The sequence below is a fragment of a genome, unplaced genomic scaffold (genome assembly GCF_019419815.1).
Source record: "Pyrus x bretschneideri cultivar Hongxiangsu unplaced genomic scaffold, Pyrus_bretschneideri_v1 Contig38, whole genome shotgun sequence".
Lineage (NCBI taxonomy): Eukaryota > Viridiplantae > Streptophyta > Magnoliopsida > Rosales > Rosaceae > Pyrus > Pyrus x bretschneideri.
The window spans coordinates 3,021,710-3,044,231 of NW_025999701.1; the positions used below are offsets into that span (position 1 = coordinate 3,021,710).

The 22,522-nt window shown below is 37.0% G+C and overlaps 3 protein-coding genes and 1 pseudogene across 3 annotated transcripts; 2 read left to right on the top strand and 2 right to left on the bottom strand.

The window, feature by feature from the left end:
• The first annotated feature begins 2,922 nt into the window (after window positions 1–2,922).
• On the top strand, window positions 2,923–4,432 carry LOC125468469 (probable F-box protein At4g22030). Its single transcript, XM_048564254.1, has one exon. The coding sequence runs from the start codon at window positions 3,027–3,029 to the stop codon at window positions 4,302–4,304; it is 1,278 nt and encodes a 425-aa protein (XP_048420211.1). The 5' UTR covers window positions 2,923–3,026; the 3' UTR covers window positions 4,305–4,432.
• A 1,066-nt stretch (window positions 4,433–5,498) lies between these two features.
• LOC125468454 lies at window positions 5,499–13,315 on the bottom strand (annotated as a pseudogene).
• Window positions 13,316–14,310: 995 nt separating this feature from the next.
• Window positions 14,311–15,930, top strand: LOC125468471. The gene is made up of 2 exons (XM_048564255.1): window positions 14,311–14,800; window positions 15,382–15,930. Exons 1-2 carry the CDS (start codon window positions 14,518–14,520, stop codon window positions 15,564–15,566), a joined length of 468 nt encoding a protein of 155 aa, XP_048420212.1. The 5' UTR covers window positions 14,311–14,517; the 3' UTR covers window positions 15,567–15,930.
• A 2,869-nt stretch (window positions 15,931–18,799) lies between these two features.
• Window positions 18,800–20,183, bottom strand: LOC125468457 (mitogen-activated protein kinase kinase kinase 18-like). Its single transcript, XM_048564236.1, has one exon. The coding sequence runs from the start codon at window positions 20,136–20,138 to the stop codon at window positions 18,816–18,818; it is 1,323 nt and encodes a 440-aa protein (XP_048420193.1). The 5' UTR covers window positions 20,139–20,183; the 3' UTR covers window positions 18,800–18,815.
• Window positions 20,184–22,522: the final 2,339 nt, after the last annotated feature.

The following is a 22,522-nucleotide window of genomic DNA, read 5'->3' on the forward strand; positions in this document are numbered from 1 at the left end:
AAATTTTGCAGAAATGTGCAACTCAAGGAGAAGAACATTTTTCATACCTAGGCTGAAGCCTAATTTGGCTGGGAAGTGGCCAGAAAATCCCTCGAAGTGTCAGAAACCCTGAAAAGGGTGAGCTTCAATTCGTCACCAAAACGAACTCCGATGCCTCATCCAATGCTTGAGCCTTGCTCCTGGGGTTGAGATGAGTCTTTTGGTAGTGGTCCTCAATGGTGAAGCTTGCCAGAGTGACGTATCTCAGCCATGGGTGCCGGAGAAGACGATGATTGTTCGTTGTGAAATCGTCGTGAAATTGTGTCCAATCGCCGTCGAGTTTGGGTGGAAATGGAAGCTTAGATGACGCTAAGTAGATTGTAGGTGGTGGCGAGCCTTGGAACGTCAGAAAAATGCCAGAATCGGCGTTGGAAATTATGAAGGAATTGGGTTCTTTGGGTCAAGGGTTTTGAGATCTGGTTTCTCTCCATCTCATTTCCCTTCTTTCCCCTTTTCCTTTTTCTCCTTGATTGGGGTAGTTTCACACCTCCTTTCTCTTCTCACCTTTCCATCACTGCCGCACACGTGGCTTCATCCCAGCTATTCCTGCTTCAACAAATCTGGAGCCTTCCAAATGTAATAATTATATAACCATTTTGCCCTTGACTTTGTTCGTTATTAACTCATTCGTTATAACTCCAATTTAAATTCTGTTTGCGTCCACACGTTCGTATCGACACATACTATCTATATATGCAAAGAAATATGAAAAATTATAAAAATATCAAGTACGTCCACAAAGAATCTTGTTTAACACAATAGGGGCAATTTCGTCCTTTTACTTATTGAATAAAAATTTTATACATCATAAATATAAACGCGTTGAAACTACGAATATGAATACTACATATGAGATATGTAATTTTAAATAGTGAAATCTGGGAATGGGATTTCACATTGACGGCACAATTGGCGCATATAATGCACATCCAAACGCATAAATACAAAACATTAGGTTCATACCCAATAACCAACAATAATGCCAAAATAGCATGCAAAAAACCGGAAGCTTAGTCCACTCACTACCAAGATCCATACGATCATGTAAAGGCATTAATGAATGGTTTCTATGAGATTGTTTGGGTGTGAACATAAGGAATTAAATCTTCAACTTATGTACCCAAGGGAAATGCAATAATCATCGAACTTTTCGCTGTAAACTCTCCAACATTATCCAATCTTCTAGACTTTTTGGCATAATCGGGGTGGTGAGCCCACAACCTAATATTGGTGCTAGAAGCCTAGAAAAGCGGTGTTGTGTGTGGATAAACATGTTACCAATGTTTCGATATGTCAACCAAACCATAAATTATTTAATTGGTCCGCTAGTTGGATCAATCCACAAATATTCCTCTGAATCTGCTGTAGAAAAGATGAAGGATCTGTTCGAATCTTGTTCGTGAATTGATGAGTAAGCAATTTGTCCAATGAACATGTTTCGCATGAAATGCAAAGATGAACAATGTCCATACATCAGGGAAGGGGATGCCCCTGATTGTTTTTTTTTTAAGAATACGGCACATCATAGTTCGTCATGGGTGTCCTAAGTGGTCATGCCACAACATGGTTTCCAATGGAAGCTTAGTGGTTGAGTTGGCCACATGTGTGCCTCGATAGAGCGAATGGTCGTAATATACATAACCACCCGGTAGACATTCGCGGATGGTTGTAACATACATAACCACTCGAGAGACCTACATTTGAATAGAGAAGAAGAAAGGAAAGAGATAGAGAAGAAAAGGGCTTGAGGATTATGTGATTAATATTCCTTATGCCTAGGACCTTTATTTACAGGAATAAGAGGGAGAGAATAACTTGCTCCTCAAGTAATGCAAAGTCTAGTAGGAATCTAAATTTTCTCTACATAAGATTTAGACAATCATACTATGTTAATATAATTTGTAACAATAACTTAATATTTAGTGTCTTTTTTTTATAATTTCACCCATGCTTTTTTTGTAATAGATTTCCACACCTATTAGTCTTGTAGGTTATTATTTGAGCCTCACTATTTAGCAGACATAAGCGGTGAAAAAGGCGAAGGCAAACCCTTTGTTTATAAAAGGGCCCCCCAACCTCACTAGAGAAGGGAACTCTAGCCTGTTTACTCTCTCAAAGCCAACAAGTCTGCATGTATAATGTTACCTACATTTACTTAGTAAAACTAGAGGTTAGACCAACGTGGGCTTAGCCTCAACTCAGGGTGAATCACGATATATCTTATGTTCTTGTGTGGTTGTATACTTTTAAGGTCAGATCTAAGTTGATTCGATATTAACTCAATTCTACATCAACACAGGAAATTTAAGTTGAGATTAGTTTCACATGTTAGTAGTAGATCACCAAACCCCGCGTTAAACCTTGGACCACACTTTTCACTCTCAATTGAAAAGTGAAGACTATTACATTGGCATGCAACACATGATAATAAGTTAATTTCAGTTCGGACATCAATTACATTTTTAATTGGTTCGTAGTCGTCTATAGAAGTCGTCTGTAGAGACATGGACCACAAGACAACCTAGCAGAGTGTTCAAAATTTGACTCTCTCAAGCCCCAAACTTACAAGTCCGGATCCTAGCGGGTTCTCTTATAATTTCGAGAATTTGTGAATTGTGTCTGTTTATTGTACATCATACGATAAGTTTTTATTAGGTATTTTTTATGTTTATTTTTTAATAAAAATATTTAAAATAATTTTTGATCGCACGATATACGTTGAACGAACACGATTTACATAATTCCGAAATCCTCACAAAGAGGGTCTGCGCAAGTACAAAACTTTATTTTCTCAGTAAATGGTCAAACTCAAAAGGTGAAAATGAGTCAAACACAAAACCAGAATTACTTTAAAAACCCCACGCCCATTTCGTGGTACTCTCTCAATTCCCTCTCTATAAAATCTCAACCAATTCCTCACAAAAACACCATCAATCTCAAGTTTGATAGCAGAGTGGCAAACCCTACCAATTTTGGAGCATTTCTCGATGGCTACGCTTCAATCTTCTTTTTGTTCTTCTTCTCGTTTTTCTTCAGCTACGTTTAGAAACACAAGAGCCGCTCTTCACACACCAAAATTCCAAAAATCATCCTCTCTCCCAGTTCCTAGACAGCTCCTTGTGAATGAATTAAATCTAGCAGCTACTTCAACTGATTTAGAACACAACCCGAAATTCGGAAACAAGAAAAAATCAAATCGTAACGAACCAAATTTGGATTCGAATTTGGTGCAAGAGCTGTACGCAGTAATGGAGATTGTGTCTGACAGAGCAGAAATGCATAAGAACATATGTGCTCAGAGGGACAACTGGAACGCCCTACTTTTGAACTCCGTGAACGGAATGACAGCCACGGCGGCTATCATGGCCGGATTCGCATCAGCGGCTGTATCCGGAGCGTCCATTCTGCCCCTCAAGCTCTCTGCAGGCCTCCTCTACATTTCCGTCACCGGGATTCTGCTGGTGATGAACAAAATCCAGCCTTCCCAGCTGGCGGAAGAACAGAGAAACGCTTCGAGGCTGTTCAAACGGCTTCACCAAGAGATCAAGACGACGCTGTTTCTGAAAACTCCGACTTCAAACGATGTGAAACTTGCAATGGAGAAGGTGCTGGCATTGGACAAGGCCTACCCGCTTCCTCTTTTGGGAACCATGATCGAGAAGTTCCCTTCCCACGTGGAGCCCGCTGTGTGGTGGCCGGAGGAGCACGAGACTGAGCATGAGAAGGCGGGCGAGGAGGAGGCAGAGAGGAACGGGTGGGATGAGAAGTTGGAGGAGGAAATGAAGAGCGTGTTGGGTGTGGTGAGAGGAAAAGATGGTGCGGAATACGTGAGGCTCAGCAATGTGGTGCTGAAGGTGAACAAGATTCTGGCAATGTGTGGGCCAATGCTGACCGGGTTTGCGGCGGCTGGGGCGGGGGTTGTAGGGTGTGATGGGTTTGTTGGGTGGTGGGGTACGGTGCTGGCTGTGGTGTGTGGGGGCTTGGGTCTGGTGGTGAATAGTTTGGAGCACGGCGGGCAGGTGGGGATGGTGTTTGAGATGTATAGGAGTTCTGCTGGGTTTTTTAAGCTGATTGAGGAGACGATACAGTTGGCGTTGAAGGAAGGGGAGGTTGGGGGGGAGAGGGAGAATGGCGAGGTGTTCGAAGTGAAAGTGGCGCTTCAGCTCGGAAGGAGCATTTCGGAGCTCAGAGATCTGGCGAGTTCTGAGTCTTTGGCTTCCAGATTGAAGCAGGTCAAAGAGGAGTTTGCAAGCAAGCTTTTTTGATTAATTTTGGTTTTGTATATTTAGCTAGAACACAATTGGAAATTGGACAAATTACAGTCTTTCTCCTTTTTGATAAAATACAAGTCTTTATTCAATGAAGAATTATACTTGCAAGATCAATTTATTTAGTACATTAGGAATAGTTCAATTTATTAAAACAAGTCAAATCCCATATTTTTGAATAATTTTATTATAAATAATAATTATCTCTTTAATGTTAAAATTTATTATAAAAAATAAATTTCTTCCTAATTATCTTTTTAATTATTTCTTCTTATTCTTAATTTTTTTTTTTAAGAAAACTAATGAAAAGTCCAAAAAATCTTTAGTTTTAATGAAAAATGACAAATAAAGGTGTAGTGGAAAGAACCAGGGAAAGGGAAAAAAATGTGATTTTTCGTTAAAAATAAACAATATCGGGAGTGTTTCGTTAAAACTCCCATTTTATTTTCTTTTGTTGTTATTTCTTGTTCTTCCTATTGCTCTAAACTCTATTTATAGATTTTATTTTTAATTTTTATAATCAACTTATATCATAGATAATTGTATTTATCTTCCTATATGATAGTTCTGTTTTATAATCAACCTGCCTCGAAAAAAAAAAAAAAAAAAAAGGCAAAATGGTCCTTGTGTTTTACTCTATCGGCCAATTTAGTTCCTGTGTTTTTAATTTGGCCAAATTGGTCATTGTGCTTACATCCGTTAGCCAATTTAAGACAATCCGTTAAATAATGTGTCTTGCTTATACAAGTAGATTATAAAATTAAAAAAACACCTATAAATGGGACGTTTTTGTACCTTTTAGTTAAGTTTTATATCTTACTTAAAGGTATAAATAATGCATATATTTGTTAGTTAAGTTACAGTCATATGTTATGGATGAAATTAAAAGATTTTTGTTTATCTCTAATATTTAAAAAATATATATGTAATGAGTATAAAAGAAATAAAAGTGGGGAAAAGACAACAGTGGACATAACCTAATAACTATGTTGATTTTTTGGATTGATCTAAAGCCCCCATTTGCAAATGCTAAATCAAAATTTTGCAACTGGTTACATTATATGCATTTATTTAATATATTCATCATTTAACGTTCAGATACGAGATATGATATTCTTCCTTTTTAATTGCATATTTAACCTTTAGATGGCGAAGGAGTGCACTGGAGGAGCTAAATTACTCGGCCACAAATAAACTTAGGTTCAAATTCAAATATTGAAAAGTCTCACCTGCCGAGTAATACATAACATCATACTGTAAAATACAGGACTGCAACATTTACATACTATTAGTTCTGCAAAAATCCTCAAAATTTAAGGGTGCCCTGTTTAAATAACTCGAAATTTCGTTGGGGAAATCGCTGCCATAACATGAAGGTACATGCTCGGGGTCAAAGAGTTAAAAAGTTTCCGCTTAGCAGACTGACGGACTGCACATCTCTTAAAACGTTTTTCTTTTTGCGATAAAAAAGGAGTCGGTCACCTACATCTTTCGGCAACGCTGGGTTCAGATTCTGACTTCTATGCGTTCGTTTAACAAGTGTTCCTTCACTGACTGAATAGGCACCTGCAAGGATTATAATCAGAGTATTAACAATGATAATCAGCACCTAGATGCTAACAAGTCATATAAAATGTTCAAAAGCTATACCTCCTTCCGATGGAAAATGCCGGCAGCTAGGGCAGCCGATGCATTTGTTTTCCTGAACACCTCGGAGAAGTGTTCAGCAGAACCAGCACCGCTACTAGCAATCACAGGAATGTTCACAGCGTCTGAGATCAGCTTTATTATATCTATATCAAATCCCTTCTTTTGACCTGAAAGCATCGAAGACTCGACATAAGCATGAAAATCCAACAAAAACAACAAACTAGTTTGAGAATGAAGTAAAAGAAAATTGTAAATGACAGCAATGCCTTCCAGAACAAAATATATAGTTTCAAACATTTGGGAAGTTTGAGAAACTAGAACTAACAGGGGAAAGATAGCATTTATTGTACAAATGATTAACTTTAAGTATCCATTTTATAAAGAAGGGTTATGCTCGAAAAAGAAATTTACTTGTAACAGAAAAGTTTTGAGGAAAGTAATAGTAATCTTTACCATCACAATCAATGCAGTTTAGCAGTATTTCTCCAGCTCCCAGCTCCTCAACTGCTTTTGCAAGCTCATATGCTCCAATTGGTCGGCCTTCTCGGCCACCGCTAACCTGAAGAACAAACAACATATACTTTCAAGATATAATCGGGAAAATCTTGTTATAAGGATTTCTAATTGTTGCATCTGACAACCAAGTTCATCCTCTTGTCCTGCCAATTATATATTTAGCATACAACTGAAGCACAGAAATGTCTCACGGTGTATCATAATACAAGTTAAATTGGAATAATGAACAATTCAATGGAGCGCAAACAGATAAAGCCATGTGTGTGGGGTACAAATAAATGACATGAGTTACTCTAAGTTCCGTTCTCCCTTGTGAAGAACTTAAAATTCTACCTGCGACTATCTTAAATCAACAATATGTACTCCTAAGTCCTAATCATGTCTTTAGAGCTGATAATTAATGCCAGACTACGCATATTTTGAAGGAAATTCCAAGACATGGAGGTTCAGGGGATTCTCGTTGCTGTTTTATTTTATGGGGATTAATTAAATGAAGCAATTCCATGTAATATGCTTCAGAAATGTATCATGTTTTAACTTTGAATGGTACTACATAGGTAAAGAAAGCAAACGAAAAGAATACTTACTGTGCACTGGTACCATACAAATTCTTCTCCATTTGGACCTGAAATTAACATTAAGAGAATTTATTTCTTTACAACTTTCCTAGATATTTTAACACATGGTTTTGCTCTATAAAACATGAAGATCAACGGTGTATCCAAGTAGGAGAAACGAGGAAGGAAAGATTTGAAGTTACGGCCCGTTACCTGGGTTTGCTAGCCTTAGAACTCTACATCTTTTGAAGTTTTAACATACACTCTGCAAGGATCAATGCTCACGACCACAGCCTGCATCATATAAAAACATTGATCCATGCTTTCTGCAAGACTAAGACATAATGGCAGACATAATTACAACCGTCTACGTGACCAGACATAATTACAACCATCTAGGTGACCATGACTAATTAGTCAGCCAAGACTCCAAACAGAAAGTCTTCACCGTCAATAAATTCAGAACACGTAAAAGCAGAAAGAACAAAATGAGATGAGCTTCTTTATCAACTCTTGTTTCCTAAGTTATGGTCCTACAAGAACCATAATGAATTCTCGGAGGGTTAAAAAAATGCTTCAAAAACGGACGCTGGGACAATTCCAGCTAAGGAAAATGATAAATTTGGGGGAGTGACTAGCACTTTGCATTGCTGTTATTAATTGGAATATAACAAAATGTGTACTGAGACTTTTTATACTATGTCAAATTGTGCAGATTAACTCAAAAGAATGTTAAGCATGGATGCATATACTGGACGACATATTACCTGATTTCCATAAACTCTAGATATCTACTCCAAGCTACTTTTTCCACTTTTTACCTGAAAAGTCAGTTGAACAACCATTAGAGAGGCTTACAGAGATGTGGATTGTACAGACCTGAATTTGAAACAGCGAAAGTTATTGCATACTCCAGTTCTCAAATATTCTTCTGCAGCATAAACTGCATTGCTTCCAATAGAAATCTTATCAGCCCCACATCTGAAATATTCCGAAGCAACTTCTAAACTAGAATAGTGCCTGAAAAATAAAAAAATGAACCTATAATCCATGTCCATAGACTCCATACTGATACATTTAATTCGCATATATAATTTGAGTTGAAGCTATTGGATTGAGTTTCTCTAGAGAAAAACATATGCAGGAAAGAAAGATGAAATGTGCAAGAAAAGACAATTATTGGTCCATCAAAATTTTACACCTAAGATTATACCTGCCATTTGCATCTGTAAAATCTCTGATGCCACCTCCGACAGTTAATGGTACAAAAACATTTTCTGATGTATATCTCAATACCTACAAAGCATGAAAGAAAATAAGAATTAGGAAATTAATTAACATGTAACAATCCAGCTTTAAAATCGGAGAACTCTCAATTGTGTCACAACTGAAAGATTCAAGTCAAACATTAACGGATTTTCTATCACAAACCTGTAACATGGGCAAGTCGCCCAGAGGGAAGTCTCGAAAACCAGTAATACTAGAAAGCTGACCTGAAAATTTCAAAACCAAGACTTCAGCAGATTACTATGGCTCTTTGATAATATATAAGCAGTGAATTTTGTTCAAACTTAAGGAGGCACACCTCATCAGCCCCATCTTTGTAATATTGTCGAGCAAGCTCCACAGGCTTACCTATTAAAGTTTCTGATTAGCAGACATGAAAGCAATATAACGAAAATAATTTGAACCATATCAAGAATGTGAAAAGATATCAAGTAAGATCTTGAACAGTCATGACAGAACAAGAACCCCAATGAATAGAAAAAGTAACCCTTTTCTTTTTAACTAATAACAATATTCCGTCAAACCAAAGATATGCTTTCTTCGGGTGCTGCTTAAAGCAGGTCACCTACTCAAATAGGGAAAAAAAGGTATCAACTATCAAACCAGAAGTGCTTGAAACAAGCAAAGAATCTACAGTAAGATCCATAAGTGGGGCTTATTGAACTAGATCTTATAAATTTTGACTGAGATAAATTATTATTCACTCATGGGATTTATAAAATCTTTTGTAAACATGACAATTTGTATCCAGAAACAAGGTACAAAAATCACCAAAAATGTATAAGGAAAGTGTCAAGAATTGTTGCAATACCTCATTCTCTTTTGTGTGCTCTCTTACATCATATTGGTCACCTTTGGTTACAACAAGATCTCCCCTGTCATTCGTCCTCACATCAAGACAAGCAATCACCTAAGCAACACAATTTAGGGACAACCTTCACAGTCAGCATATGACAGACATCGAGCTAAGTGATAATCCGAGTCCAACATATGATATTGTAAGTTGGACTACAATATTAAAATTGAATCCCCTTCCGCCACATACACCAAAACAACACCCCCCAACACCACAACTGAAAGATTCAAGTCAAACATTAACGGATTTTCTATCACAAACCTGTAACATGGGCAAGTCGCCCAGAGGGAAGTCTCGAAAACCAGTAATACTAGAAAGCTGACCTGAAAATTTCAAAACCAAGACTTCAGCAGATTACTATGGCTCTTTGATAATATATAAGCAGTGAATTTTGTTCAAACTTAAGGAGGCACACCTCATCAGCCCCATCTTTGTAATATTGTCGAGCAAGCTCCACAGGCTTACCTATTAAAGTTTCTGATTAGCAGACATGAAAGCAATATAACGAAAATAATTTGAACCATATCAAGAATGTGAAAAGATATCAAGTAAGATCTTGAACAGTCATGACAGAACAAGAACCCCAATGAATAGAAAAAGTAACCCTTTTCTTTTTAACTAATAACAATATTCCGTCAAACCAAAGATATGCTTTCTTCGGGTGCTGCTTAAAGCAGGTCACCTACTCAAATAGGGAAAAAAAGGTATCAACTATCAAACCAGAAGTGCTTGAAACAAGCAAAGAATCTACAGTAAGATCCATAAGTGGGGCTTATTGAACTAGATCTTATAAATTTTGACTGAGATAAATTATTATTCACTCATGGGATTTATAAAATCTTTTGTAAACATGACAATTTGTATCCAGAAACAAGGTACAAAAATCACCAAAAATGTATAAGGAAAGTGTCAAGAATTGTTGCAATACCTCATTCTCTTTTGTGTGCTCTCTTACATCATATTGGTCACCTTTGGTTACAACAAGATCTCCCCTGTCATTCGTCCTCACATCAAGACAAGCAATCACCTAAGCAACACAATTTAGGGACAACCTTCACAGTCAGCATATGACAGACATCGAGCTAAGTGATAATCCGAGTCCAACATATGATATTGTAAGTTGGACTACAATATTAAAATTGAATCCCCTTCCGCCACATACACCAAAACAACACCCCCCAACACCACAACACCCCCCCCCCCCCCCCCCCCCCCCCCCCCAAAACCCACCCACCAACCACTGAAAAGAGAAACTATAAAATAAGTCAATAAGAATTACCCTCTTAGAAAGTTTCAAAGCCTTCCTTTCAGTGAGCTTCTGTCTTCACAAGAACATCTCAGATTGTTAGATGGTTAAACGTAGTCAACGTATGGGAAGCATATTTCTCATTAGTACAAAGGTTACCTTTTCCAGATTTGCCTTTGGATACAAAAATCTTCTCAATATCGAAAGACCAACATCTAAACATTCAAATTCAGCTAATATTGATGTCAATAATAGGCCTTCACATCATGAAAATACATTTAAAGCACATTTCAAGTATCGATAAAGTGAATTGGAACAAAGTCTATAAAATAGATCTCAGAATGCCAAAATTACACAGCAAAGGTCAGAATGATCCACTGCCTAACCCTTAAACAGGAACTTGATCTCTTCATTCTAGGAAAGAAAATGACAAGTTTTTCAAGTCTACAGAAAATTTCAAGAGTTTAATTTTCATTTCTTTCATTACCTTTGAGAGTTGAGTAAATTTTGCATTTAATTTTGTCTTTCTGAATTTTGGCTAAAATTAAATGTTGTTTGGGGCTTCAAACTAAAAGCCTCTTTGACTTTCAGTTTTCTGCTTCAGTTCCTCGCTATAGGGGTTACGAAAGTCATGTGAGATAAAATCTGCTACCTTTTTGCTAAAAGAAACAAGATATGAAACATTCCTACAATTCCTGTACACTTTGGACTACCATTAAAATCTACTAACAGACAGGAGAGAGGAATGATATCTTGCCTCCACTCTTTTCCGGGTGGAATTGAACTGCATGCACATTTCCCCTTCTAATAGACGTAATAAAATTGTCTCCATAGTTGCAAGTAGACGAAACCCAGTCTTTGTTTTCATCTGACTGAAAATTGGTACACAGTTAGGTCACACCCAGTAAATGTACAAATCAATGTACTCTTAGTAGAAGTATGTATCGGATACATGAAACACAAACTACTTTCTGTAAAATAGGAGAATAAGACATACTTGCATGGCTCTGTAAGAATGAACGAAATAGACATGATGGCTTCCAACATCATCCAAAATTAATGAGTCTTTTTCAATCTGCAAAGCATTCCATCCAATGTGTGGAACTCTAAAACCATTTGATGAATCAAAATGCCCAACCACTCCGGGTATCAAGCCAAGACCCTTCACTGAGGCATGTATAACATCAGTTCAACTATAACTAAGTTAAATATATAAAAATACAAGGGCTATAATATTGTTAGATCTATTTAAATTCACATTAATTTGTTTCTATCACTATCTCCTTAAACCAAGCTCTCTCCCTCACTCGTCACTAATTATGATAGCACATAACAACTAGAGGCTTTCATTATCACGATAACTCATGACTGGATTGCTGCATCCTCAATATTTGCTATGTATGCCAGTATGAAATGCAAAATGTTATCATATCGGAAGAGTGATTTCTATTCTAGGGATTTTAGGTACCATTATATAACTAAATCCATTAACTGGACTTTACAATACATGGAATGAAAAGAATCATTCATGTCAAATGAATCATTTTAAACAGCAATTGCAAATCCATCTCTAATACATTGTATCAAATTATTCCAAATCCTTTTCAATACATGATATTTGTGTTCTTATAGTTAGCCTTATTTAGAAATCCAATGCCTTTTAAAATCACTCCATCCAACTAGCCATAAGTGAATACTCCACGACGAGATCCATCTAGATGATTTATTACAAAAATTGAAAAACAAAGTGGGTGAAAAATGAGGCATGAAGCACTGACCTGGTCCATTCTCTTCACTGGACTCAAAAAGGAGTTGAAGTCCAAGACAGATGCCTAGAAATGGTCGATCCTTCTCAATATATGAACAGATTGCTTCCGCCATCCTAAAAAATAAACATTAAAGGTCTGAAATTTCTCCACCATTTAAAAAGCAACTATTATATGGTTAGCTACAAGTGAGAGATAAACTAACTACCAATCACTGTCACGATGCTTCTTTGATCATGAGTAACTTAATCACATTTCCCATTCTCCGAATATGCACTTTATCCCTTCTTTGTCACTAATCCATTTAAACGGACTCAACGAACAATTGATCCTTCTAGAATCCGATATAAAAGAAAAGAAACACATACCCATTCTTATTCAGCACATCCATGGCAGCAGCAAAAGCACCCCCACCGGGAAAAACTAGGCGTTCGGCATTCAGAATGTCTTCCGGAGTTTGGACCTACATTTCGAACTTCTGTTAAAACATAACTCAATTATTTACTATCCTTTACACGAAACTGATTTCCGACGTCTTTCTTTTCTGTTCTAAATTTCTAATAAAATCTGTAACACACAAAATGAATACAATTTACCCAGCATTACAAAAGATATTATTTACAAGTGTATTACATTGAAGGCAAATGTAAGCAAATTGTCAGAATTCAGGTAAAGAGAAACCAAGAAAAGATAGACATTTGACCAAAAAGAAGAGAAGAATTACATCTTTGAAGCCGAAGCCAAGGTGGCGAATGGCATTCCTCACGCTGCGAACATTGCCGGCGCCGTAGTCGAGCAGAGTCACCACTGTTTCATTATTCAAACAAACTCAATTATTATTGAAATTAATTAGGATTTATTAAAACACATATTAGAGAGACGGGAGGGAGAAGGAGAGGAAGCACTGGAATCTCCGGCGGCGGAGGCACGGACGGAGAAGCTTCTGGGACGTCTGAAATTGAGGAGAGTTTTGGGAAGGAATACAGGGGAGGAAGGGGAGGATGAGCGAAACGGTAGCGTCTTGGTGGAAGAGGCGAATGGCGGCGCCTCCATTGCAGATAGTGTTCCCCGCCTGAGTCTGAGTACAAAGTACAAACTGCAGAGTCGAAAGTAGAGTTGGGACCTACAGCTAATGCTATTGCTAATTAGGAAAACTAATAAAAAAAAAAAGTTAAAAACTTTAAATGTTAACGATAAAGATAAAATAAAGAGTAAAGTAAATAATATAGAATTGACTTGTGTAAAAATATGATTTTTCGTTAAAATAAACAGTATTGTGGACTTTTTATTAAAACTCCTGCTAATTTGGTAAGAGGATGAGAGGACAGAGTGACGAAATTGACAGTCTCGATCGTTGTTTTTGGTATGTGTCTTAAAAAATACTGCAGCGCACCGTTTTCGCTGAATTCATTATTTGTTTTAGATGTTTTTTTCCTAAACAGTCATGATATTAATAGTGGTCTATGGATTTGTCAACCGTTAAATATTTCAATATTATCATTAAATTGTTATGTAAATGATTACATGACTACTTTTTAGACAGTATTTTTTATAAACCAACCCCTCCACTTAACAAAGATATTAATTGATTTTTCACGAAATGATAAAAAATGTTTTACGATAGATAAATTTAGAAACCATTTCTATTGATTTTCATTGTCAAAGGACTAAAGTAAGCAATTATGCTAATTCCAAAGACTATTTTGACTAAAAAAGCATACACACTTTACTATTAGTAGGTCATACTCCATAATGCAACAATATTTGATGGTTTCTTCTCTTTAGTATAGCAAAATTAATACTTTAAGCTATATACTAAGGAAAGAGGGAAATGAAAAAACGGAGACATAGTAATTAAAAAAAAAACCTTTATTCACCGGGAGAATTCATCACTTATAAAAATATTTGATGTTATTACAAAATTATTTGTTAAAGAAGGGAGGTTAATTACTTTAACCTGAAGCCCTCTTTATTCTCAATGACTTAAAAAGAACCATTTGAAAAAAGATCTCATTTCCTGAAACAAGATGTCCGATCCCTAAGAGACACATATACCAAGTGTGTCCTTGGGGACATGATGAAATTATTCTATCCCTGCCTCATGTAATCATGGAAAGTACAATTCTTTGATTTTGAAGTTTGCAGAAGCAAGCTGTTGAATCTCCTGGGAACTCAGAAGAAACATATCACACAGGACACCTACAAAACAAACCCTATACATTTATTACACCGTTGGGTTTTAAACCTTATATTTTCAACATTCTTCACCTTCATGTAATTAGCAAAATCATTGAAAAAAAAATCAACTTTGTTGCTAATTACCAGAAGCAATATGAATCAAGTTTTGTTTACACTCGTGCTGGCTGAAATGGTATTGATTCTGAGCCTTTTGTTCCAAACCCCTCTGAGGAAGTTGGTGATCGTGGGGTTAGATCGATCGAAGCAAGGGCGAGGGCCATTGGTGGCGAAGAGCGTGGGAGGAACCATTCTCGTCGTCTTTAGCTCCACTATATATAGTGTATTCAGTGTTCAGAAACGTTTAACAGAGACAGGCTTTGTCAATCCAACAGATGAGGTTCTTATGGCACATCGTCTCCTAGAAGCATCTCTCATTGGTAAGCTATGTCCATAGTAACCCTTTTCGTTAAAATTTACATGGGGAAAAACTATATCAGTAACCTTGTTAGGGTAAAGTTGTAGGAGTTTTCAATTTTGATGATTGCATGTATCTAATTTTTGGGCGATGAATGAAAATCCTTTTCTGTTGGCAATTCTGTTACCAATCTCATGTCATGTTAAGTCTTGTAAAACATAACTCTCCGAAGCAGAAAAAGCTTAGCCGGAAGTGAAGAAAGTTGAGGCTCCATGCACCCTAAATCCAATAGGTGGAGTCACCCAACTCCTTATAAACCTTTGAGAGGTTTTTGAAATTTCCGACATGGGACAATATATTCTTCACATACTCACAACAAGTACCATGTTGCCTTCTGTCCCAGTTAAAAAATACATAGCTTGCCTTAATTATAAGTTCAGGCAGGGTTTTGCAGCAAGGTGCCGAATACAACTCGATTGATGCCAAACACCGGTTTATAGTTACAGGCTAACTTTTGTTCATAATTTATATGTTTTTATTTAGCTATAGTTGTAATTATGCCATTTTTCTCTATTTATACTTGAAATGTTTGTCATTGCACAGGGTTTTCCTTATTCCTGGCAATGGTTATAGATAGACTACACTACTATATCAAAGAGCTCCATCTGCTCCGAAAATGCATCGAAGAAGTGGAGAATCTGAAAAAGGACCAAGAGCACAGGGAAACTACTGCTCCTGCACAAGTGAAGAAAGCCACACAGATGATAGATAAGGCAGCCGAAAGCTGACTTATGAAGAAGAATAACCAAATGAGCTAGCAGAAGCTCCCAATAATGAATTCACTAATTAGTTCACATTAATAGTAGAATTGGTAAATACCCAAGTTTCTCATTAATCCCCAAACAGTAATTCAAATCAACATAGATTGATCATCAGTGACATATTAATGCATACATAGCTTGCTAAATTTTAGATTGCTTCATAGAATAGCTTGCTAAATTTTAGATTGCTTCATAGAATAGATGAACTACTAGGGTGTCATGTAAATATAATACATGCAAAGTGCAATTTCTTTTATTGATAACACACAATGTGATAAACTGGGAGCATGCGTAAGTGGGGCTTGAAATTTAATAAATGGGAGTTGGTCGATTTTTATATTCAAATGGTACTCAACTACAAAGGTTTAAATTGCTTAGAGAGAGATTCGAACTCGATTGTATCCATATCTGTAGAGTTGGTCGGCTTTGAGTCTACATAAAAACCAGACCCTAATTGCTAAAGTCCAAAGCACAAGCATATAATTTTTTTACAAGTTCAATAAAGAAAAATTAGGCGAGATTAGTTTTTCGGCAATAGTCGCGTGCAAAGCACCTGCTTTCCCTATAGAGATGAGAACTATTACACCAAAAAAACCCCTCCCATCCCTCCTTCACCATTTTATTAAGAAATATAAAGGAAAGTAAATGAAAAAAAAAAACAACCACGAGAACTAAAGAACCCACAGTGACCAAATGCTCAATGAAACCGATAACAAAAATTTAAGTTATGAGAAGTCAAGTAAGTTTCAATGTGACTTTTATTTTCTTATTCAAACCCTAACATAAAAATAATTAAGTTAGGGAGTAAAATTGGCTCATGAGCTCTAATAGGCTAGTTTAACTCTGGTAGGTGTGAAGAATGAAGATGCAAAACCTTTAAACAGGCTAATTTGGTGTCTACAATTTGATGAGATATGATAACTCCATCTTCCAGAAAGCGAAACCTACCATCAAGCTATTCAATATAATTAAATCCTAATCATCAAATGAACCACATATATATGTTTTCCATTTACTGATAAGAACGAGAGAATACCAATATTAGGTGAAATAAGAATGCATCTTATATTTCGATAGGGTGTTCGAATAGATGGTGCTGATCTGAAAAATCTCTGCCAATTCACCAAACATATGGTAAGCTAGCATTGCCTTCTTTTTTTTTTTTCTTTTTCCAAACGAGCTAGCATTGCCTTGTCCCCCTTGATTTTGATGGGAGGTGTAGGGGTGACACTAGAACCCGGTTCTATTGTCTTTCTCCTTATCCCCTTCCCTACTTTGTTATGTTGTTTTGTTGTTTGTTGGCTTCGGTGTAGGCTTTCCTTGTACCTTTCTGACATCTTTGTCTTGGTATTATATTTCCAGTTTTCCAAAAAAAAAAACAAACGAGCTAGCATTGCCTTTGAGAATTTATATTTGACACTTCACAATTACGCAAGGATGATTGCATAAATTTTGTTTGTTTGTCAAAAGCCTTTAGGTCTTGCGAGTCTTGAGTTGACCTTTCAATATGACAAAGAGAAAATGAAGGGAAAAGGTGAAGAGCGAACGTGTTTGACTCTTCCAGAAGTCGATTTTCATCATGGATTGGATTAATCGATTAATAAGTTGACGTCTTTAAATTAGTTGACTTTGTTTAATGCATTTTTCCTTTTATTAAAACAAACACCCTTTTAATTCTTCCATCCCCTGGCGGTGCCATAGAACACGTTCGCTTTACTTCTTCCACTAGATGTCAATTGCCAAAGGAGGTTAGGTAATGCCAATTTAATAAGACTATTGAATGGTATGTTAAGTTGACAAGAAGAATTGTTGTATGGCCATGAAGGAATACGACACGACACGGAAGTACGAAAGGATACCGACGTGTCTATGCATAATAGGTTATAAGTTAGATTCTCTTGGTGAATTACATTATATGACAGTTGATGCATCAATTAGAAAATGATTGTGTTAAGTAATACAAGAATTATTCGTACAAACTATACATTTGTCTGTGGTTAAGAGCAACATGAAATTATGAGTCAAGAAAAAGTTGGTAGTTGATATATATAACATATATTATAGAGAGAGAGTTTGTGGATGTGTACTATTTATTTGCGAATTGAGCACCTCCCCTCCCCACCCATGATATTAGAATGGGGAAAGAATTAAACTTTGATTTTGAATATTATTCACCTACATAGCCAGGATAGAGAATAGGTAGTGGGAACAAACTTGTTGACTCCTCTCAATTGTCTAACAAAAGTCTCTCTTCTTCGTTCACGCAGGAAGCTTCATCAACCTCTCAATAAATTAAATTGACTTCTATGTCAAGCCAAAATATATATGAAGACTTGAATATTCTCCGCTAGTATGCGAGAGCGAAGTTTATAATTTTAGTGTACTCGTGCCGTGAAAGTCCTCCTTTTAACTGCCCGCCCGAAGCTGGCCACTGTTGTAGTTGCAAAAGGGAAGAAATCGAACATCACAGCAGAGAGCAATTCACTGGCTATGGCTAGCTCTTCACAGACTGTAAATGTATTTAACCCTTCACATGCATGTCAGTGAAAAGCCTAATGCCCACATGATAATTGTTGTCATGAGTAGAATATTCAAAGAAAATATATGCAAACAAAAAGGCTGGCCTAGCTTGCAAAACTTAGGTGTATAATAAAATAATGCAATCTTCCTAAGATTAATGATTGGGATGTATTAAAAAATTAAAAAGAAATTAAAAAACTAAAAATACAAGCTGGCCTTGTTTCTCCTTCTGGATAACACAAGAGACAGCTCCTCTTGGTTTGTGTATAGAGACAGCATAAGAGGCCAAAAGGGGTGAATATATACATGCATATCCAGGTTATGTGTATGCTTAATTAACCTTCGAATTATATAAATAATTAGAGAGACAACTATTCAAAAATCACAGTTTGGTACCCTAACTAAGGTCCTTAATAACATCAAATGCTCCTAAAATGAAAAATTGCATCGATGCTTATGTATAAAACCACTGACATATTAGACTGCAATGATGGTTAAGCTGCAAACAATATCGTTGTTGATTAGTACTGAGCTGTTGAACCAAATATGAAACTTTGACAATTCGAGTTTGAGACCTCTTCTAGTATTGGGAGCAGCAGTATCATTAAACGAGTAGCTAGTAGGTGATTTGTTTATGTTGTAGGCTTGGAGCCCTTGGAACTACTAAAACTAAAACAAAATAGAAAAGAAACTCCACTAATGCCTACTTTGGCAGGCAAAATTAAGACACGAATGATAACAATGGGAGTGAATAAAATCAAAATTATGATTATCTGATCCAATTTCAAGATTGTTTGATACAAAAGAATCTTCTATCACACTATTACTAATCATAAATTCAAAATCTAAATCCTCATCAGAGTTTAAACTCTCAATCTCTTCAAGAAAAATTGAAGCCACAGTTGAAGAAGTTGCAGCAAAAACTTCACCGTCTGAGACGACATTGTTGTTTGCAACAACCAAGTTTTTGATTTCTTCGTCGCCATTGCTTCTAACAGTTGACCAACTTTCATCAAATTCCCAATTGGGTGCATTTGAAAATGTCGAAAATCCAATCAGTTTCTTGATCCTTTCTGTTGGAGAATTCAAACAAACACCTTCAACCTCAACAGATTGCAATCCCGTTGGACTTTCAGATCCTTCAAATGAATCCCAAAGGCCTTGATCTAACACACTAATTGGAGACCCCATTACTTGCTCGGTATTGAACTTAGACCCCAAATGCTCTTCCAGAAATGGATGCTCAAGAAGCTGCTTAGCTGTCCACCTCTCTCTTGGATCTTTCATCAAACACTTGATCAAGAAATCCTTACCCTTGCTCGAAAGTCGGCTTGGAATCTCCGGTAAGTCACCGGAGAATCCAATCCGGTAGAGAGCTGAAACCGGATCATTTATCTCCGGCCAAGGCCCGCCACCAGTTGCCATTTCTATAATTGTGCACCCTAGAGCCCATATGTCAGCCTCAAACCCCTGCTCTTCACCGCGAGCAACCTCCGGCGCCATAAACACCGGCGTACCCGAAATAGTAGCACGTGCCTCGACAGAGTCTTCGTCCTCTGCAACTCCTTGTACCAATTTAGCACAACCCAAATCGGCAATTTTGGCGCTCTCTTCGGTCACCAAAATGTTTTGGCTCTTGATGTCACAATGTACCAACTTATTCTCATGCAAATACTCCAATCCTTGCACAATTTGATGTGTGTACAGTTGGATCATGGCCTCCTCTAGCGGCCCTCCCAGCCTCCGAATTGCGTCGAAAAGCGTGCCGCCGGTTACGTACTCCATGCAGAGATTGTACATATGCTTGTTGTTTTCAATGCTAATATTGCAGCCCAAGTACTTAACTATATGGGGGCAACTTAGCTTGGACAAAAAACATTGCTCCTTCTGCAAAAAGGACGAGCTGGAGAGCTCGGTAGACTTCACCGCGAATTGTTCGCCAGAGATGGTGCTGGTGGCGAGGGAGACTGTGGCAGTGGAGCCGCGGCCGACCGTCGGTCCTCGGATCCAGTGCTCCATGGCAGAAGAGAAAATGTGAGAGTTTTGAGTTTTATGTTTGGTGGCCATTTTTGAAATGTTTGCCTAAATGGCCAAATGCTCATTATTTATACGTGACATTGGGGTTGGTGGGTCCAAAAAGTAAACCCCAAAAGTATATAAAATAAAATGTTAATTAACCGGATAATTAACTGTTAAAGCCTCTTGTAATCGAGCCACGTGGCAAAGGAAGAGTGGGGTTTGACAGCTCTGGCCGTCTTGGAGCGCAGTTACTTAGGCTTGTAATAACGCCACCCACATGGCGACACATGAACCCACATGCCAAGATTGCGGGCTTAAGAGGAGATTATGGGGGGAAGCGGAGAATATGCTGCTTAAGTGCTTTTGCGTTTGGACTTTGGAGAAGTCGGAAGTCTTTCTTTTTTTGCGACGCCAAAAAGCACTTAACAAACCTCTAGATGCATTGTCTTGCTCTTTCAACGCGGTTTTTGAATATTTTTCGTTTAGTGTGAATGGACTTACTTTTGCACTATGACTTGGAACGTGGGTTGAATGAGTTCACACTCCTCCGGAATCCAAGTAAAATGGATTAATGAGATAACGTTGTTCAGGTTTGTGATTAGGTTGATCGAGTCTAACGGTTTTGTAGTTGACCGTGCACGTAAAGAATTTTCAACTGATATCGAATCTATCGTAAAATTCATATATGTTTACGTACATGATTGATGTTGGGAAGTGTTATTGGCATTCCCAAAATCTCATACTACACTCCTCACAAGTGTATTTTTTTTTCCAAATATAAAAAGTTTGTAGTGTAGAATGAGATTTTTGGAGTGCTAATAACAATTGTCTTGATGTTAAGATTTAATGAGTTCAAATTGTTAAACTGCGATAATAGTGAAAAATACGGTAAATGTGATGACATGTGTTCTTAAGTGGTGACTTGTTGTCTAGTCTTGTGACCTTATGTCAACGCTATTAAATTTCCTTTTGGGGCTTGTGGAAACTTGAGAGCGAAACCAGCACAATACTTGACAATGTGAAATTGAAGAATTCATAGAACTGGGGGCATTAATATGAATATTCAACCGATATTAATGTACATCAAGAATTTGAGGTAAGGCCAACTAAACTAGAAAGCTTCTAATCCAACCGAATTATAAATTTTTAATCTAAAAAACTCGTAGCTCAAACCGTCAGCACTTGCTCATGCATTTGAAATCCCGTATTCTAATACTAAGTGTTAGCAACCTTCTCGATTTACATTCTCAACTCTCATTCTCATTCTACAATGTTACTTAATTATTAAAACCGTCTACTTTTCAAATCACTTGTTAAAGATCATTTATGCGAAAAATACAAAAAAATATCAGAAATTGTTTAACCGTTGGACTACTGTTTGTTTTCAAATTTCAATGTTAGATGATTCCAACATATCAATTTGAATCCTCCCTGGTAATTATTCTTGGTGCAAGAAAGTGGTATCACAACGTGAAGAAAGGAAAAAAAAAAAAAAAAAAAAAAATTGATCCAATCTGTCGGTGCGTAGAGAAGTCTGAGGGGGCAAAGCACTGAAAACTTATCTCCTTTACAGCTATAAGCACACAGAGATACCAGAGAGAGAGAGAGAGAGAGAGAGACCCACATTACCAAACTATGTCTTCCCAAATTTACCCGTCTTCTTTTCCCCCTGTTTTATTTTTTTCAAACCAGTCAGCTTGTGAAGAAAGGGACCAACCGCCCCAACCCATATTGGACAGCACTGGCTGTTTTGCTTATTTGAATTTTCAGTACAGCTCGATTTAGGCAAAGTTAATGAGCATGCTTTAAGCTGCATTCACATTCTAGAGTACATTGGTGACATAAATTACTGAATTTAATGGCTAGATGTGCGCTAAAGAATTAAGAGATTTAACGAGTACAACCTCATTCTTTGAAAATTCACATACTAATATATGCCTCCACAAAGAGAAGAATACATAAGAAAATTCCCCATAAGCTCTAGCCCTAAATTTAACATGAACATATCAATCGCGTCTCATTCTTTGAAAATTTTAGACTACAACAATGATATACGTTGCTGAATTTAACGATTAGATGTGCGCTGAAAAATTAAAAAAAAATATAACCAGTGGATCCGAACTACTTAAACTACGATGTGTAGAGTAGCCCTCATTCTTTTAAGTGAATCCAAATTAAAGTTGTTTTGATAAAATACTGATAAACTATATAAAAGGAGAGTGCATCTTGGTCACATTTTTGCCTAGTCAAGAAGCAACCAAATATTCACTACTTTGGGATTAAAACGTTTCTTGGCTAAGTAGCTAGGTAGCTTTACGAACAAAGGTTACCATGTGATGATGTCACATTTACAACTACAAATGAAATGAGTGCTGAGGCCTTGG

Excerpts from the sequence above, each read along its gene's own strand:
- LOC125468469 (XM_048564254.1), top strand. The coding sequence starts at position 3,027 with ATGGCTACGCTTCAATCTTCTTTTTGTTCTTCTTCTCGTTTTTCTTCA.
- LOC125468457 (XM_048564236.1), bottom strand. The coding sequence starts at position 20,138 with ATGGAGCACTGGATCCGAGGACCGACGGTCGGCCGCGGCTCCACTGCC.
- LOC125468471 (XM_048564255.1), top strand. The coding sequence starts at position 14,518 with ATGAATCAAGTTTTGTTTACACTCGTGCTGGCTGAAATGGTATTGATT. Across the intron at positions 14,801-15,381 it reads CCTAGAAGCATCTCTCATTG|GGTTTTCCTTATTCCTGGCA; the intron begins GTAAGCTATGTC and ends GTCATTGCACAG.